Source organism: Thrips palmi, unplaced genomic scaffold (assembly GCF_012932325.1).
Source record: "Thrips palmi isolate BJ-2018 unplaced genomic scaffold, TpBJ-2018v1 HiC_scaffold_3, whole genome shotgun sequence".
NCBI lineage: Eukaryota > Metazoa > Arthropoda > Insecta > Thysanoptera > Thripidae > Thrips > Thrips palmi.
The window spans coordinates 6,977,246-6,992,826 of NW_023144630.1; the positions used below are offsets into that span (position 1 = coordinate 6,977,246).

The 15,581-nt window shown below is 59.2% G+C and overlaps 1 protein-coding gene across 1 annotated transcript in view; it reads left to right on the forward strand.

Moving 5' to 3' along the window:
- LOC117648476 (chondroitin sulfate proteoglycan 4) overlaps nt 1–15,581 on the forward strand; it is a 37,792-nt gene that overhangs the window by 10,696 nt on the left and 11,515 nt on the right. The window contains exons 2-8 of the mRNA XM_034390982.1: nt 9,540–9,703; nt 9,985–10,127; nt 10,439–10,619; nt 10,934–12,118; nt 13,500–13,757; nt 14,346–14,528; nt 14,886–15,422. Coding sequence (XP_034246873.1) covers nt 9,540–9,703; nt 9,985–10,127; nt 10,439–10,619; nt 10,934–12,118; nt 13,500–13,757; nt 14,346–14,528; nt 14,886–15,422 — 2,651 coding nt within the window. The remainder of the gene's footprint in view (nt 1–9,539; nt 9,704–9,984; nt 10,128–10,438; nt 10,620–10,933; nt 12,119–13,499; nt 13,758–14,345; nt 14,529–14,885; nt 15,423–15,581) is intronic.

Here is a 15,581-nt window from a genome sequence, read left to right on the forward strand (position 1 = left end):
AAGGTTCGAGGTTCGAGTCCCGGCAGCGCCCGTTTTATTTTGGTGTGGGATGCTCCATATATCATGCACAGTCCTAGTGACGGTCGGCCCGCCGCCACGCCCTCGCCGTCCAGCCCCGCCCCGCCCCAGGGTCCGTTCTGCTTACCTGTCGCCATGCATCACCGGGCCGGCCTGTCACCTCGCGCCCCGCCCCCGCCTTTGAACCCCCACCAGAGGGATGTGTGTGTGTGTGTGTGTGTAAAGGGGGGAGCGCCTGTTTGAACTCTCTAACGCTTTGAACGCTTCACACTCTAAATGTTTTCTGCAAAAGGGCTGCTTAAACATTTTATGGGGAAATTTTTCCCCCCCTTCCTTCCGTTCCAAACCAAAAAGGATTTTCCCGGAACCAAAAAAAATTTCCTTCCGAAAAAGCCGAGGTAACTAACAGGGAACGCACCCACATTCCGTCGTTGCTGAAACTTCAAAACGGCCACGTTTAATGATAAAAAGTGTTTTATCTGCTGGTGTTTTTGCTGTCGTTTTTTGTTTTCTTTTTGAAGTGCCCTTGTTTGTATTTACTGGGACGAATAAGGTTTGTCCGTTACACTGTCGGCCTTACAGCCCCTCGCATTGCCCTTTTCCGATGCCACCCCCAATTCCCTGGTCCCCATTAGCTTTCCCCCTCCCCTCCCCTCCCCCCCTCCCCCCCCCCTCCCCCTCTGCATGCGCGCGACCCTGGGCCCGACCCGCCCTTTAGGCGTGCCTTGACGCTCCCGACTCTTCGGAGCGTAAGGGAGAGGTCCGCCAGGGCGCACCCCAGGCCCCCCGAGGGGCTGAGAGAGAGAGAGAGGGGAGAGAAAAGAGAGAGAGAGAAGAGAGAGAGAGAGAGAGAGGAGGGGGAATGGTCCGGGCATTGGTGGTGGAAGTAGTTAAATCGCTCGTAGGGAGGGAATAGTTCGTTGAGCCGGATTCCTCAGCGTGGAAGAAAACGAGGGTGGGGTTGTTGCTGGGCAGCGCCTTGCGGTGCCTTACAGTTCCCATACAGTGCACACGGCAGGAACAACGAGATCTCGAACTTACAGTGGGTCAGAAGCGACCGTTGCCCCACCATATTGTTGAGAATTTTCCGAGGGGTCCACCACTCTGGTAATCATGTGTACACTCCGTCCAGTAATCATTGGTTATCTCATGCTAAAACTGGATATTTCCGCTGTTTTTCGGGGGGTTTCGTTTGAAAATAGGGAAATAAAAATGCTCCTAGCTGACCAAATTATAGAGTTTTTAAAGATGTTTTTTAAGAAATCACTGGTAATCAGTAATCCTATGTACACTCTTGACCTAAGTGATGGACCTCTCGGATTTTCACAGCGATACAGAAATTCTTCTGTCGAGAACTTTTAGAGTGTGTGCCGCTGGCGAGGCGAGGGGACCCTCGAGCCTTCGAATCCTACAAATTACAGACCAAGGCCTTCTACTCCGCGAGCCCGCCGATTTTATTTCGCCGAGATGAACGGCCTGTGCAGCCGAACGGTGCTTTCGTCGCTCTGTCTCTCTCGCACTCGTGGAGCGCCGCGTCCGGGTGCGAGAGAGACAGAGCGACGAAGCGCCGTCCGCAGAGCGTTGCTACAGCATTGGTTTCAAGGGCTCCCCGCGTTGCGCTTAGTCCCTCGGCCCTGAGGCTGGAGGCGACTGGAGGGAAATTGCTCCTGGAAGCTGCGTCTTAGATTTTCATTTTCCATTTTCCACGGACTATTTTTCTTTCTAGAAGTTCCACATGTTTTCCAATTTCCCAGTTTTTACCGTAGTTTGCATTTTCGCTTTACCAATGAAATGGCGAGAGCGGCCGCTGGCGATTCACAGTGGGCCAGATGACCGGTAGAGGCGGCCAAAACTCCAGATGCTTTTTGAGCTCCAGAGTCGCTGAATAGGACTAGAATCGAACGTGTGACCCCACCAATGGATTGCTCTCCGAACGAGGAATCCATTGGTGGGGTCACACGTTCGGTTCGAGCCCCATTAAGCGACTCTAGAGCTCAAAACGCGTCTAGAGTTTTGTCCGCCTCCACCGGTCCTCTGGCCCACTGTGCCCCGCCCCGCCCCGCCCCAGGCAGCCCTGGGCCCCAAAAGGGCGCCGGCAAAGTCCGCTTGCCGCAAAGTTGTCAAGCCCTACGGCCCTTTGCAGCCAGCAGCAGTCTGTCTCTCTCGCACCCCAGCGGGACGCCCCGTGAGTGCGAGAGAGAGGCAGCGTGCAGCCCTCGGGCCTGCCTGCCCATCTTGACGCTGAGCTCTGATTGGCCGCCGGGACGTTTCCGCTTTGCTTGCGAGCAAATTTGTACGACAACGCGACAGAGAGCCTCCCCCTCCCCTCGAGGGGCACCGGTCTCCGCTCGGGGGGGCTTTTCTGTCAAGATCCCCGCCCTCCCGGTTGGGCCCGAAGACCGGTGGATCGGCCGAAATTCTAGACGCGTTTTGAGGTCCAGAGTCGCTAAAAAGGATTCGAACCGAACGTGTGACCCCACCAATGGATTACTCTCCGAACGAGGAATCCATTGATGGGGTCACACGATCGGTTCGAGTCTCATGTAGCAATGCTGGAGCTCAAAACTTGTCTACGATTTTGACCGCCTCCACCGGTCTTCTGGCCCACTGTGCCTCCCCTCCCTTCCTGCTCAGGGGGGCGTGACTTCTGGGAGGAACACGAACCCCTAATGCAGTTGGCAGTCAAGGCGGTCAAGCCAACTCCAGCACCCCTTCCAACCGCCAGCCCCTCCACTGCAAGGCCCCTTCGACAAGCAGTCTTTCTCCGCGTTTTGTCCCGTTCCTTATCCTTCCACGTTAACAAATGAGGTGAGAGAGAGAGAGAGAGAGAGAGAGAGAGAGAGAGAGAGAGGGGAAGGGAAGGAGGAGAAAGTTTTGAGGAGGAGAGAGAGGCGGGGTGGGGTGCCCCCCCAATCCCCTTCCCCCAAAGCCGAAAAGGGGCCTCCCAAAAATGCCCCGGGTGGGGGGCCGGCGAAGGAATTAGAGGGGGGGGTGGTCCCCATGGGGGGAGATGGAACGTTCCCGCCAATTAATTCCCCGGAAAAAATTCCCCCCGGGGCAGAAAAAATTCCGGCCGGAGGGCGGCCCCGGGGGAACCCCCAAAAAAAAAACAGAGGGAAAGGAAAAGAAAAGTTAAGATTTTATCAATTTTTTTACTAACCGGTGGTTGCTTGTTTACACTGTAAAAATGTGTACGGAAATTCTTCACAGTATAGCAGTGCATCTGACGTTGTAGTTTGCCTCTGAAAATTCATTCTACCTCCCAGATTTCTTGTCGAAAGGATTGAATCTCCGCCATGGTGCAGCCTTTCAGCGTGAGAAATTTACAGTGTAACTTGCGGTTCAATTGGCGCACTCGCCGTCTTTCCTCATTAGCTGTTTCCGCGCCTCGCGCCGCGTCCTTCCAGTTTGACAATCGTTTCCCCGGAGACGGTTTATCCAATTTTTCCTCCCCTACTCCTTTTCCTCCTCCTCACCTTCCTCGACATCGTCCTCGTCCCCCTCGCATCACCCTCCTCCTCCCGCTTCGTCCTCCACGTCCTCCTCGTCGTCGTCCTCCTCCTCCTCCTCCTCGTCGTCGTCCTCCTCGTCGTCGTCCTCCTCGTCGTCGTCCTCCTCCTCTCCTCCTCGTCGTCGTCCTCCTCCTCCTCCTCCTCGTCGTCGTTTTGTCGTCGTCCCCTCCTCGTCGTTCCCCTCGTCTCCCTCCTCGTCGTCGTCTCCGTCCTCCTCCTCGTCGTCGTCCTCCCTCCTCCTCCTCGTTTGTCCTCCTCCTCGTCGCGTCCTCCTCCTCGTCGTCGTCCTCCTCGTCCTCCTCCTCCCCGTCTTCCTTATCACCCTACTCCTCCTCGTCGTCCTCGTCCTCCCCCTCCCCCTCCTCACTTCGCAGCAGCCGCAGCAGCAGCACCGGCAAAATCGCCCGGTCTCCAATCTCTCGAAAATTGTGCGTCGTGTCGCGCGAACTCGCTCGCCCGGATGGCCAGAGACAATAGGAACTGCCTGGCGGGGGAAAACTTGTCATTGCAGCCCCGCCCGTACCGCCCCGTCGCTCTGTCTCTCTCGCACCCCTTGGGGAACGCGCCGAACGCGCGGCACGCCCCGCGAGTGCGAGAGAGACGGCCCACAGTGGGCCAGAAGACCGGTGGAGGCGGCCAAAACTCTAGACGCGTTTTGAGCTCCAGAGTCGCTGAATGAGACTCGACCCGAACGTGTGACCCCACCAATGGATTGCCCTTCGAACGAGGAATCCATTGATGGGCTCACACGTTCGGTTCGAGTCCTGTTTGGCGACTCTGGAGCTCAAAACGCGTCTAGAGTTTTGGCCGCCTCCACCGGTCTTCTGGCCCACTGTGCGGCCTCATCGCAGCTTTCCGTGATTGTGCACGCGAAAAGAGCTCCGCTCCATTGCCGGCGCATAGAAAAACAAAAACAAAAATAAAAACAAGAATCTTTTGAAATAAGGCGGCAGGGAAAAGGGAGGGGCTGGAAAGAAGGGAGGACCACCTCCTTGTGTCTCCTCGCCCGCCCGCGTCTGCTTGTCTGCTTCTTTTTTATTTTTATTATACATATATTTCCCTGGCTCTCTGTAAAATGCAAAAGTTTTCGCGTAAACGATCGGGCCGGCCGACGCGCGCCTCTCTCCCTCCTCTCTCCTCCTTTCACGCCACTGTGGCTTTCTCGCTCGCACTCAGGGAGCAGCGAGGCAGCGGTACGGTAGGGCGCACAGTGGGCCAGAAGACCGGTGGAGGCGGACAAAACTCTAGACGCGTTTTGAGCTCCAGAGTCGCTAAACGGGACTCGAACCGGACGTGTGACCCCACCAATGGATTGCTCTCCGAACGAGGGATCCACTGGTGGGGTCACACGTTCGGTTCGAGTCCCACTTAGCGACTCTGGAGCTCAAAACGCGTCTAGAGTTTGGGCCGCCTCCACCGGGCTTCTGGCCCACTGTGGGGCGGCCTTGGAAGGCCTTGACGGTCCAGTCGCGCGATTCAGAATGGGCGCTGCCTCGCTCTGTCTCTGTCGCACTCATGGGGCTGTCCGTGAGGGTGCGAGAGAGACAAACCGATCTCGTGGCGTGGGAGTTCGAATCCAGGCTCTGCACACGGGAAAAGCGTGTCAGGGCAATTTGAGTCATTGTGGCACTGTGAAATCCCGGCGCACGCTACCCGGCTCTGTGGGCTGCAGGGGGCGACTCCGTGCCGTGTTTTTGTCGCTCTGTCTCTCTCGCACCTCCGCGGAACGCCCCAAAGCAAGAGAGACAGAGCGATCCTGCTGCCAGCCACGGCGTGCACGGCGGGCCCCTCCCCTGCCCAGGTCTAAATATGACTGTTTTTCTTGACTGCGGCGTCGCTGCGCCGCCGAGCTGCGCGTCCTGCCGCCCAGCGTTGCCACGCAAGTGGGCCCAAATTCCCTCGATGCGCCACAGTGGGCCAGAAGACCGGTGGAGGCGGCCAAAACTCTAGACGCGTTTTGAGCTCCAGAGTCGCTAAACAGGCCTAGAACCGAGCGTGTGACCCCACCAATGGATTGCTCTCCGAACGAGCAATCCATTGGTGGGGTCACACGTTCGGTTCGAGTCGCATTTAGCGACTCGGAGCTGAAAACGCGTCCGGGGTTTTAGCCGCCTCCACCGGTCTTCTGGCCCACTGTGCAGAGGTTGGCAACCCTTCGGACACTGGTGCATCGCGGCAAGTTTTGCCCGTACCGACTGCCGCACCTTCCACGGCGCGCCCCATGTCGCCCATGTCGTCCCGGCAGTCCGCGGGCGATTTGCCAAATTGGGAGGAAGCGCAGGGAAACGGCAGTGTCGCTGTTTTTACGGGTGTATTGGAAGGTCCACGGTGCACCGCGTTGCGCACGACGCAGTGCAACGCAGTGCAACGCAGTGCGACGACGTGATGTGACGTCTCCGTCTCTCTCGCACTCACGGCGCGTCGCGTGGGGGTGCGAGAGAGACGGAGCGAGGGCAGTGTGCAGTGCAAGCCGGTCGGTCGGGGTTCGCAATTGTGCATGCAGTGTATCGGAGGCACGAAAAGACGATTGTCTCTTCGCCGGTCTTTTCCGCGCCGTTAACCTTCCCCCTTCCTCTATTTCCCCTTCCCCTTTCCCCTCCCCCTCCCCCCTTCCCCTTCCCCCTTACCCCCTTCCTTTCTTCTCCTTCCCCCTTCCCCCTCCCCCGTCCCTCTTCCCCTTCCCCCTTACCCCCTTCCCTTCTTCTCCTTCTCCCTTCCCCCTTCCCCCTTCCTCTCTTCCCCTTCCCCCTTACCCCCTTCCTTCTTCTCCTTCTCCTTCCCTTTCCCCTTCCTCTCTTCCCCTTCCCCCTTCCCCCCTTCCTTCTCCCTCCTTCCCCCTTCCCTTCCTCTTCCCTTCCCCTTACCCCCTTCCTTTCTTCCCTTCTCCCTCCCCTTCCCTTCCCGTCTCTTCCCCATCCCTACTCTTCCTCCCCCCCTCCCCTCCCCATCGCTCGGCGCGTTCTATGCAATTAGTCGCCCCGCTGATAGGCGCGCGGTCCGCGAAGAAAAGGGAAGGGGAAGAGAGTGCCCTCGGCTGCTCAAGGCGTGCCTCAAGGCGTGCCTCAAGGTGCCCCACCCCTAACCTTTTCGAGCGCGCCGGGCCCTTTGTCCGACTGCGTGACTCGGCCATGGTGAATGCCGCCCACCATGGTGAGTAATGGTATGGTGAACCATGGCACAGTCGGCCAGAAGACCGGTGGAGGCGGCCAAAACTCAAGACGCGTTTTGAGCTCCAGAGTCGCTAATCGGGACGCGACGCGAACCGAGCGTGTGACCCCACCAATGGATTCCTCGTTCGGAGAGTAATCCATTGGTGAGGTCACACGTTCGGTTCGAGTCCTGTTCAGCGACTCTGGAGCTCAAAACGCGTCCGGAGTTTTTGCCGCCGCCACCGGTCTTCTGGCCCACTGTGCGTGGTGCCGTCTAGGGCGACTGGGCGACGCAGCGACCCCCATTGCCTTGTCGACAGATCATTAAAATATCGCAGCCCTGCATATGGTGGGCAAGTTAGGAAGTAGGGCGGAGTGCGGGAGCCGCGTGGGTCGTTTGGGGAGGAGGAGAAGGAAGGGGGTCTTGGAGGAGGCCTCGCGTTGCACTCTAGACTGAGAGTCGTTTTCGTCGCTCTGTCTCTCTCGCACCTACAAGGACGCCGCTTGAGTGCGGGAGAGACAGAGCGACAGGGACGACTTTCGGAATCCGGTTGCAGCCCCCACCCCCGACGGGGTCCCCGTCTTGGGTCCCCGATGTGGATTCGCAAGTTGGCACTTGATTGCCCGCGATCCCCTGTCCTGTTAGACAAGTTGTTCGCCGCTCGGCACACTCGAGACTCGGGGCGCTGGCAGCGCTCGCTCGATGCACTCCTGCAGAGCGTTTCCGAACCCCCGCACAGTGGGCCAGAAGACCGGTGGAGGCGGTCGAAATCCCGGACGCGTTTTGAGCTCCAGAGTCGCTAAATGGGACTCGAACCGAACGTGTGACCCCACCAATGGATTGCTCTTCGAACGACGAATCCATTGGCGGGGTCACTCGCTCGATTCTAGTCCCATTTAGCGACTCTGGAGCTCAAAACGCGTCTGGAGTTTGGGCCGCCGGCGCCGGTCTTCTGGCCCACTGTGCCTCGTCTCTGTCTCTCTCGCACTCATGGGGCGCCCCGTGTGGGTGCGAGAGAGACAGAGCGACGAGAGAGAAGGGCCGTTCAGTCTGCTAGCTTCGAGTGCACTCCGAGGCGGCCCACCCGCCTCCCCCACTAGACGAGTCTGCATAACCACGACGCCATGCAAGGCAATGCAGGGCATGATGACGAGCAGGGTGCAAGGCAAAGCAAGAGTCTCAAAGTGCTTACTCGTCGCCAGGCGTCTTCGGAATAATTTTCCACCTCCAAAGAAAACGTCTATATTTCCCTTTTTTGTCGGTTTTATGGCGCGAGCGGTGCATTGGGCCATTTATCCGTTTGGCGTCCGTGTCGAGGCCCTCCATGGCCTCCACAGTGGGCTAGAAGACCGGTGGAGGCGGCCGAAACCCTTGACGCGTTTTGAGCTGCAGAGTTGCTAAACAGGAGTCGAACCGAACGTGTGACCTCGTTCGGAGAGCAATCCATTGGTGGGGTCAAACGTTCGGTTCGAGTCCCATTTAGCGACTCTGGAGCTCAAAACGCGTCTGGAGCTTTGGCCTCCTCCACCGGTCTTCTGGCCCACTGTGCACGGTCCCACGGCGGGGGCGGCAGTGCGGGCTAAACCCGCCGTTAGATTGATGCACTGCTGCAGGCCCTCCTGGCCGCTCAGCGTCCCATCGCTCTGTCTCTCTCGCACCCATTCGGGACGCCCTATCGTGCGAGAGAGAGAGAGAGAGAGAGAGAGAGAGAGAGAGAGAGAGAGAGAGAGAGAGAGAGAGAGAGAGAGAGAGAGAGAGATGCCTCTCTCGGAATCAGTCTGCAGCAGCACGGCCTCGGCCCAGCGCCTCTGTCAACCTCTATCTTTCCCTGTAATCCCTCAGCGGCCCAACAACAGCCCGGGTCGTTTCGTCTGCGTCTCTGTCGCACTCATGGGGCGTCCGGTAGGGGTGCGAGAGAGACAGCGCGACGAAAGCAGTCTTCGGCATCAGCCCTCCGGGCCGGGCAGGCCGGGCAGGCAAGCCCGCAGTACGTTGCCTGAATCAATGGGGGGAGGGGGGGGGCACTGCATTGGGAAAAGCGCTGACGGTGTCGTCGGCGTCGTCCGAGTTTTTCAACAGACTGGGCTGGGGGCTGGCGGGCTGGCGGGCTGGGGCTGGGGCTGGGCTGGGGCTGGCGGGGCTGGCGGGGCTGGCGGGCTGGCGGGCTGGCGGGGCTGGCGGGGCTGGCAGGGCTGGCGGGGCTGGCAGGCAGGGCACCAAATAAGGAATAGGGGCACGGTGATGGAGAGCCGCCCCAAACACTCGGAGAAACGACGGGAGAAGAGTACCTTGGGGAGGCAGGGAGTGCCAACAACTGCAGCTCGGGCCATTGAGAGTCCTGGAGTCCTGCTTACATCACTTGCGCCTCCAGCCTCGCGAAGCCTTTTTGTGACTTTTCGTTGCGGCGTGTGAGGATTTTCGATGAAGGCGCAACGGCCGAAAAAATTTGCTGTCGTACCGTGACATAATGATGAATGGACTTCATTTTTGTCACTAGTCAATTATGGCAATGCCATCGCAAATTGATCGAAGCTCTTAAACTAATTGCATGATGCTCGGCTTGATGGGTTGGCAACGGATAGTGGGCCAGAAGACCGGTGGGGGTGGCCAAAATTCAAGACGCGTTTTGAGCTCCGGAGTCGCTAAATGGGACTCGAACCGAACGTGTGACCCCACTAATGGATTGCTCTCCGAACGAGGAATCGAGTGGGTGGAGTCACACGTACGGTTCGAGTCCTGTTCAGCGACGCTGTCAACACTGTCATCCACGGCTTCACAAGGAAAATTAGCCTTCAAATTGTCAAACACACCGGAAATTTTGAGAGTGCGCGTCACTAACGTGGCTTGTTGTTCCTGCAGCTTCCTTCTACGGCGCCAGCTTCATCAAGTACCCGCTGCAAGATGCCAAGAACACGACCGAGATCTCGTTCCAGTTCCGGACCAAGCGCGCCGACACCATGCTGTTCCTCGCCGCCGGCAAGACGGACTACTGCTACATCCGCCTGGAGACGGGCCGCCTCAAGGTGCGTGGCGTGTCACAGTGGGCCAGAAGACCGGTGGAGCCGGCCAAAACTCCAGACGCGTTTTGAGCTCCAGAGTCGCTAAATGAGACTCGAACCGAACGTGTGACCCCACCAATGGATTCCTCATTCGGAGAGGAATCCGTTGGTGGGGTCACACGCTCGGTTCGAGTCTCATTTAGCGACTCTGGAGCTCCAAACGCGTCTAGATTGGATTCCAGGGCCCCCTTGGATTTCAAGGCGGTACTTTGACCGTGATGGACTTTGCTCCCCTGTGTGCGCAGGTCCGCGTCAACCTGGGTGCGGGCGAGGCGGAGGTGGACTCTCCGCGCGGCCTGCGCCTCGACGACCTGGTGTGGCACGACGTGGAGGTGACGCGCAGGGAGGCCGACGTCACCATCACCATCGACCACATCCACGTCATCAAGTACGCCTCCCTCACAGTACGCTTGCCGTACTCGCGGCCCACAGTGGGCCAGAAAACCGGTGCCGGCGGCCCTAACTCTAGACGCGTTTTGAGCTCCAGTGTCGCTAAATGGGACTCGGAGCGAACGTGTGACCCCACCAATGGATTCCTCGTTCGGAGAGCAATCCATTGGTGGGGTCACACGTTCGCTTCGAGTCCCGTTTAGCGACTCTGGAGCTCAAAACGCGTCTGGAGTTTTGGCCGCCTCTGCCGGTCTTCTGGCAAGTCCACCGTGCGGCGTGGATGTGTGTGACGGTGGTCTCGGTGTCCAGGGAGAAGCTGCCGGGCCGCTTCTTCGAGCTCAACATCCACTACGGCGTGTACCTGGGCGGCATGGGCGACTTCACGGACCTGTTCCTGGGCCACACGGACTGGCTGAGGGGCTGCCTGGCCGACGTCAAGTACAACGGCAACAGCCTGCTGCAGAAAGCGCGCCAGCGGTCCACCTCGCAGGTAAGGATGCGCAGTGGTCCAAACTCTAGACGCGTTTTGAGCTCCAGAGTCGCTGAACAGGACTCGAACCGAGCGTGTGACCCCACCAATGGATTTCTCGTTCGAAGAGCAATCCATTGGTGGGGTCACACGTTCAGTTCGAGTCCCATTTAGCGGCTCTGGAGCTCAAAACCCGTCAGGGATTTTCTAGCCCACTATGGGATGGCTGGTAAGCGTGGCTGAGGTCATAAAAGCTTCGCATCTTACACCGCGGACCCGAGTTCAAATCTCGCGATTCTTCGCTGCCATATTTTGAGTGCTTTTCCGTGTTGCAGAAGGTGGAGGTGCAGGTCATCACGTGGAACTGCGCGCCCGAGTTCGACGCGTCCGTGGACAGCGACATGAGCTTCGTGGAGGACGGCGCGTACGTGTCGCTGCCCAACCCCATCACGCGGACCGGCGCGCGGTGGCAGCTGCAGCTCAAGACGGAGGCGCAGCAGGGCCTGCTGCTGTACAACTCGGGGCAGGGCGCGCGCGCCGACTACGTGGGCCTGGAGCTGTCCGGCGGCCGCCTGCGCCTGCTGCTGGACAAGGGCGACGGCAAGGCGGAGGTGTCGTCGGACGTGCGCGTCGACGACGGCCAGTGGCACACCGTGGTGGCGCACTTCAACCCCACCGCCATGGAGGTGACGGTGGACGGGCACACCGTGAACGCGCGGCTCGACCGCGGCGGCAACCAGTACCTGGACCTGCACGAGGTGGTGTACCTGGGCGGCACGGAGCTCAGCAAGCGCGTGCGCGCGCTGGGGCAGGGGCTGCGCGACACGAGCTTCCGCGGCTGCCTGCGCGGCGTGGAGGTGGACGGCCGACGCATGGGGCTGCCCGACGCGCGCGTCACGCACGGCGTCCGCGCCGAGTGCCTCTGGGAGTTCGCCTGCCGCACGCAGCAGCCGTGCGTGCGCGGCGCACGCTGCGAGCAGCAGGGCTTCAACGCCTTCCAGTGTGTCTGCGACCAGCCGCTGTGCGTCAAGCCCGAGTACGCCGACAGCTACAAGGTGTTCTCGCGCGGCCCCATGCCCGTCGACGTGGAGCTGGTGGAGCTGACGACGCTGTCCGTGGCGGAGGGCGACAACGTGCCCGTCACCACGGCGCACATCAACGTGGTGCTGGACTACGTCAAGTACGGCGTCCGCGACACTGGCGTGCTCATGCGGGTGCTGCAGCCGCCGGCACACGGCAAGCTCATCGCCGAGGTGTGGGAGCGCGGCGCCACGCCCGGCGCCTCCACCGCCTTCACGCTGCTCGACCTCGCCAAGGACAAGGTGCGCTACCAGCACGACGGCTCCGAGAGCACCAGGGACAGGATCGTCATGGAGCTGGAGCTGGTGGCCGGCCCGGACTTCGTGCAGCCCGCGCACCTGCAGGGCCCGCACCGCTTCGAGCTGCCCGTCAACATCACCCCCGTCAACGACGCCCCCGTCCTCACCATCGCCGCCGGCAAGACCCTCCGCCTGGCGCAAGTGAGTGCCGACCTTTTCTTTTTAACATTGCTAGTTCGGTTATTTTTAAGCATGCCTTGGTCCTGATCGGCTGGACGTAGTTCATAGACAGCACAGTGGGCCAGAAGACCGGTGGAGGCGGCCAAAATTCCAGACGCGTTTTGAGCTGCAGAGTCACTACTAAATGGGACTCGAACCGAACGTGTGACGCCACCAATGGATAGCTCTCAGAACGAGGAATCCATTGGTGGGGTCACTCGTTCGGTTCAACTCCTGCCTGGCGACTCTGGAGCTCAAATCGCGTCTAGAATTTTGGCTGCCTCTACCGGTCCTCTGCCCCACTGTGCCCCACTGTGCCCCACTGTGCCCCGCAGTTTCAAATTTAACTTTGTTTAATAAACTCCTAGTTCTGTTTAAAATTATTTCATAATATTACTCATTAGTGCAAGCAGATGGCATGTGTTTATCGCTGAGTGTCGAAGCATGCTCTAACTTAAAGTAGCCAGCCGCCTTCATTCTTTTTTTATTATTTTTGATCATCATTATTGTTATCTTGCATGAATAATTTATTTACTTTTCTTTTCGTTGTGTTTTGAGCTTACAGAGTAGCCTAACATCCTGCCTTGTGTAGAAAGCAGTGCCTTTTGATGTGTGCTCCATAACATCGAAGGTCCCAGCGAAGGTAACAGTTGCATTTCGTGAAAATTGTGTGTGAAAACATTCCCAGACCAATAAAATCGGTGCCATAATCATTTGAGTGTGACGGCTGGTGTGGTCACGTCGTAGCGAACATGTTACGGCCATCTCATGTCCATTTCCAGTAATATTCCACTTGTTTCATTCTTATTTCCTGATGCGCGCTCAGTATTTTTAAGTTGTTCCCCAAAGTATGTACATGCGTTGTAGACCAGTGGGAGTGGCCAAAATTCTAGACGTGATTTGAGCTACAGAGTCACTAAATGGGACCGGAACCGAACATGTGGCCCCACCGATGGATTGCTCTCTGAAGGAGGAATCCTTTGGTGGGGTCACACGTTCGGTTCGAGTCCTCTGTTTAGCAGCTGAGGAGCTCCAAACGCGTCACGAGTTTCGACCGCCTGTGGTCTTCTGACAAATTCACTGCCTGTCCACTGCTCGTTGCTGAACAACCGAGGGGGAAATCACTCTCAAAAATTGTGACCCGACTACTCCCTATTACGTTCTATTGCGCACTATTACGCTATTACAGAAATCTTATTACGTTTGAAAATATCGAGATTTAAGCTAAAATCAGACCCCTATAACGGAAAATTCAGAAAATTTTTGCTATTAGGCTATTACTGTTACGCGTAATACAAGGTATCGGTGACCCGGCTATTACGCGAGTGATTTCCCCCTCGTGAACAACTGCCTGCTTGCCCAGGGTACGCGCAAGGCGCTGTCCTCCGACCTGCTGCTCGCCGACGACCCGGACACCTCGCCGTCGGCGCTCGTGTACACCCTGCTGAACGCGGACGCCGCCAGGAAGGGCCAGAGCCACGGCCAGCTGGAGTGGACGGCCAGCCCGGGGGCCGCCATCGCCTCCTTCACGCAGCAGGACGTCAACGAGGGCAAGGTGTCGTACGCGCACCGCGGCGAGCGCGGCGAGGCGGAGACGAGCAACGCCAAGCTGGCTCTGCAGGTGAGGGGGGCTCTACCTCCACCGCACAGTGGGCCAGAAGACCGGTGGAGGCGGCCAAAACTCTAGACACGTTTTGAGCTCCAGAGTCGCTAAATGGGACTCGAACCGAACGTGTGACCCCACCAATGGACTGCTCTCCGAACGAGGAATCCATTGGTGGGGTCACACTTTCGGTTCGAGTCCCATTTAGCGGCTCTGGAGCTCCAAACGCGTCCGATATTTTGGCCGTCCCCATTGACCTTCTGGCCCACTGTGCACCGGGGGCCGGGGCACAGTGGACCAGAAGACGGGCGGAGGTGGTCAAAATCCCGGACGTGTTTTGAGCTCCAGAGTCGCTAAATAGGACTCGAACTGAACGTGTGACCCCACCAATGGATTCCTCGTTTGGAGTCCAATCCATTGGTGGGGTCACACATTCGGTTTGAGTCCTATTTAGCGACTGGAGCTCAAAGCGCGTCCGGGGGATTTTGCCCACCTCCATCGGTCTTCTGGCCCACTGTGCGGGGGAAAAGTTTTATTTGAACGTGTATGGGGGCGAGTTGGGGGAGAAAAGTGCTTAACCGAGACGTATCTCTGTTGTCGCTGAAGGTGTCTGACGGCATCGAGACCTCGGCGACGGCCTTCCTGCGCGTCTCGGCGTTCCCGCTGCAGCTCCGGCTCATCAACAACACGGGCGTCGTGCTGACGCACCGCGCCGCGGTGCCCATCCTCCCCGCCAACCTCACCTTCCTCACCAACGCGGACGACCCGGACCTCGAAATCCTCTACGAGGTGGGCGTCTTCGGCTCTCCAGGGGCGCCGAGTGTAGCGACGTCGATGACCCCGAGCGCACAGCGGGCGCGGAGACCTGTGCGGCCGAAATTCAGGACGCGTTTTGAGCTCCAGAGTCGCCAAATGGGACTCGAACCGAACGTGTGACCCCACCAATGGATTGCTCTCCGAACGAGGAATCCATTGGTGGGGTCACACGTTCGGTTCGAGTCCTGTTTAGCGACTCTGGAGCGCAATACGCGTCCGGGGTTTTGGCCGCCTCCACCGGCCTTCTGGCCCACTGTGCGACAGCCCCACCTAGATCCCCGCTTTTCCTCTCCCTTGCCTGCTGGCTGACGGCCACCTTGTGCTTCCCAGGTGGTGCGACCGCCGCAGTACGGCAACCTGCAGCGCCTCCGCGCGGCCGAGGGCGGCGGCGCGTCCAGGGCGGGCGCGGTGCCCGCCGTGTCCGTCAAGGGCCCCGGCATCGACCGATTCACCAGCAGGCAGCTGGCCCGGGAGCAGATCCGCTACGTGCACGCCACCGGCCAGCCCGCGCACGACGAGTTCAAGTTCAAGGTGTCCGCCGGGGACGTGCGCGTCGCCACCACCTACGACTTCCGCGTCACCTTCACCAAGCTGCGGCTGGAGCAGGCGCGCCGCGTCGACGTCAAGCTCAACCGGTCCAGGGAGGCCCTCGTCACCGAGAGGCACTTGCTGTACCGGACGGAGCCGCTCGCCACGGACCCCGCCAAGGTGGTGTACCACGTGGTGCAGGTGCCGCGGCACGGCTCGCTGGTGCTGGGCGAGAGCACGCCGTCGACGCAGCGCCAGCAGCAGCGCCTCGCGCCCGGGGACTCGTTCACCCAGCTGGACGTCAAGGAGGGCCGCCTGGCCTACCGCCTGCACCGCCAGGTGCGTTTCAACGCCACGACACTGTGTGACAGTGGGCCAGAAGGCCGGTGGAGGCGGCGAAAACCCCGGACGCGTTTTGAGCTCCAGAGTCGCTAAACAGGACTCGAACCGTACGTGTGACCCCACCAATGGATTGCTCTCCGAACGAGGAAGCCATTG